The sequence below is a fragment of the Aplysia californica genome, unplaced genomic scaffold (genome assembly GCF_000002075.1).
Source record: "Aplysia californica isolate F4 #8 unplaced genomic scaffold, AplCal3.0 scaffold00231, whole genome shotgun sequence".
NCBI lineage: Eukaryota > Metazoa > Mollusca > Gastropoda > Aplysiida > Aplysiidae > Aplysia > Aplysia californica.
This window is the reverse complement of record NW_004797501.1, coordinates 925,684-927,444: the sequence shown is the minus strand read 5'-3', so window position 1 is coordinate 927,444 and position 1,761 is coordinate 925,684. Positions and strand designations below refer to the sequence as shown.

Genomic DNA, 1,761 nt, shown 5'->3' with positions numbered 1-1,761 from the left:
CACACACATATAAACACACTGTAAGATTTCTTTCCATTTAATCAAGTATTTCAGTCTTTCTGCTGAGATATTGCATCACTCAGGTTGTGTTGGTCCTGGTGTCCTAAAAGATCTAAATTGTACCAAAGGAGAAGTAATAGATATCTATGTACGAGAGCTTTCATAAATGCCATTTTATTACAATCATTAGGGAATCTAGTCCAACAAAGGTAAATTTGACAAATGCCAAGAATGCATTGTCTCCCTGTGTTGTCCTTATTCTAGACCACGAAAGTCTCAAACCCCCCGAGCCCCCCCCCCCTCCCTCACCCCCAAATCCTCAATAACACTTAAAAGGTTTCGATGGAAGTGGGGTAACTTTAGGTACTCCATTTGATGTGGGGGGACGAGGGGGGGGGGAATTTAGGTACTGTAATTGGATCTATTGATGATTACGCCATATCGTTATCGTCATACCACAAGCGCCTAAGTCATTTTTACAAGTGAAAAAAGAAACTAAAGAGAAAAAAGAGCCCTAAATCAGAACCACGACTCTAGGGCACTCGTTATTTTTCAATTAAAATCCATGAAAGAAATAACGAAACATAACGAAGGGATTAAGTTAGGAAATAATGGGTCTAAGTCACATTTTGCTAAAAATAGAGCTCTTAATAATGACGTCACGTGCCGGGGAATCAACGCAGTATAGCATTTGAATGAAATTTTAATGTTTAGATGTCGTTGAAGTTCCAAAATTCAGTAACATTATATCATCATTGATGAACTTGATTAAGCCCAGCTGTTTTTTTTTCTGCTCGAAACGACGCCAAGGTGACTTACACCCTACACCCTTTATTTTTCTGACACCTCCAAAATGAAGTGTAACAGAAAGAAACTTACTTTTGCTCCACAGCAACTTGAGACACTATAATAATTTACTCGTCGGTCACTGTGATCTGCAGTCTCCTGCCAGAGTTACACAAGCCACTGTCTCTGTTGACGAAGAAGTAGTCGCCAGGGCTCAGGGCATGCACCTCGCCGAACGGGAAGGAGTGGTAGGAGAAAGGCGGAATGTTGCAGAAGTGGAAGTTGGTGAAACTGCCCAGATTTTCCATGGGTGTTCCAATATCTTCTGTGATGAAACGAATGCGGGTGCCCTTCTTGAGAACAATCTGAGGGAAATGTGAGAAATTTGTTAATATTGTTGACTGAAGAATATAAATATTATAAAGTCAGTCAGGCGAGAAGCAGAACATTATGGAGGAGGAGGAGAAGGAGGAGGAGAGGGAGAAAGGGGAGGAGAAGGAGGAGGAGGAGAAGGGGGAGGATGAGAAGGAGGAGGAGGAGAAGGAGGAGGAGGGGGAAGGAGAAGGAGGAGGAGAGGGAGAAAGGGGAGGAGAAGAAGGAGGAGGGGAAAGGAGGAGAAGAGGAGGAAGAAGAGAAGAAAGAGCAGGGGGAGGGGCAGGAGGAGAAAGAGCAGGAGGAGAGGGAACAGAATGAGTAGAAGGAGGAAAATAGCAGAAAGATAAGACCAATTTAAAGGAAAGACGTTTACCACTGTCTTGCTATCTTGAGGTGAAAATGTGTTTGCTTGTGGACTGAGAAAGTAGGACAAGATGGCCTATTTCCAGGATTAAGGGAAAACATTATCAAAACTAAATTTAAACGATACCAGTCTAACCTGACGATTAACTTCTGGGAACAGAGAAAAGTAACACGGAGACGACTAAGTTTTTAGTTGATGAACAGTTATATAAGTCCGTTATAAGCCCCCCCCCCCAC

At 42.6% G+C, this 1,761-nt stretch overlaps 1 protein-coding gene across 1 annotated transcript in view; it reads right to left on the bottom strand.

Annotated features, from left to right (window-relative positions):
* Positions 1 to 485: 485 nt before the first annotated feature.
* The window catches only part of LOC101860977 (hemocyanin 2), a gene marked incomplete in the record, with an annotated part of 96,201 nt that continues 94,925 nt past the window's right edge, over positions 486 to 1,761 (bottom strand). The window contains 1 exon segment of the mRNA XM_035970179.1: positions 486 to 1,151. Coding sequence (XP_035826072.1) covers positions 915 to 1,151 — 237 coding nt within the window.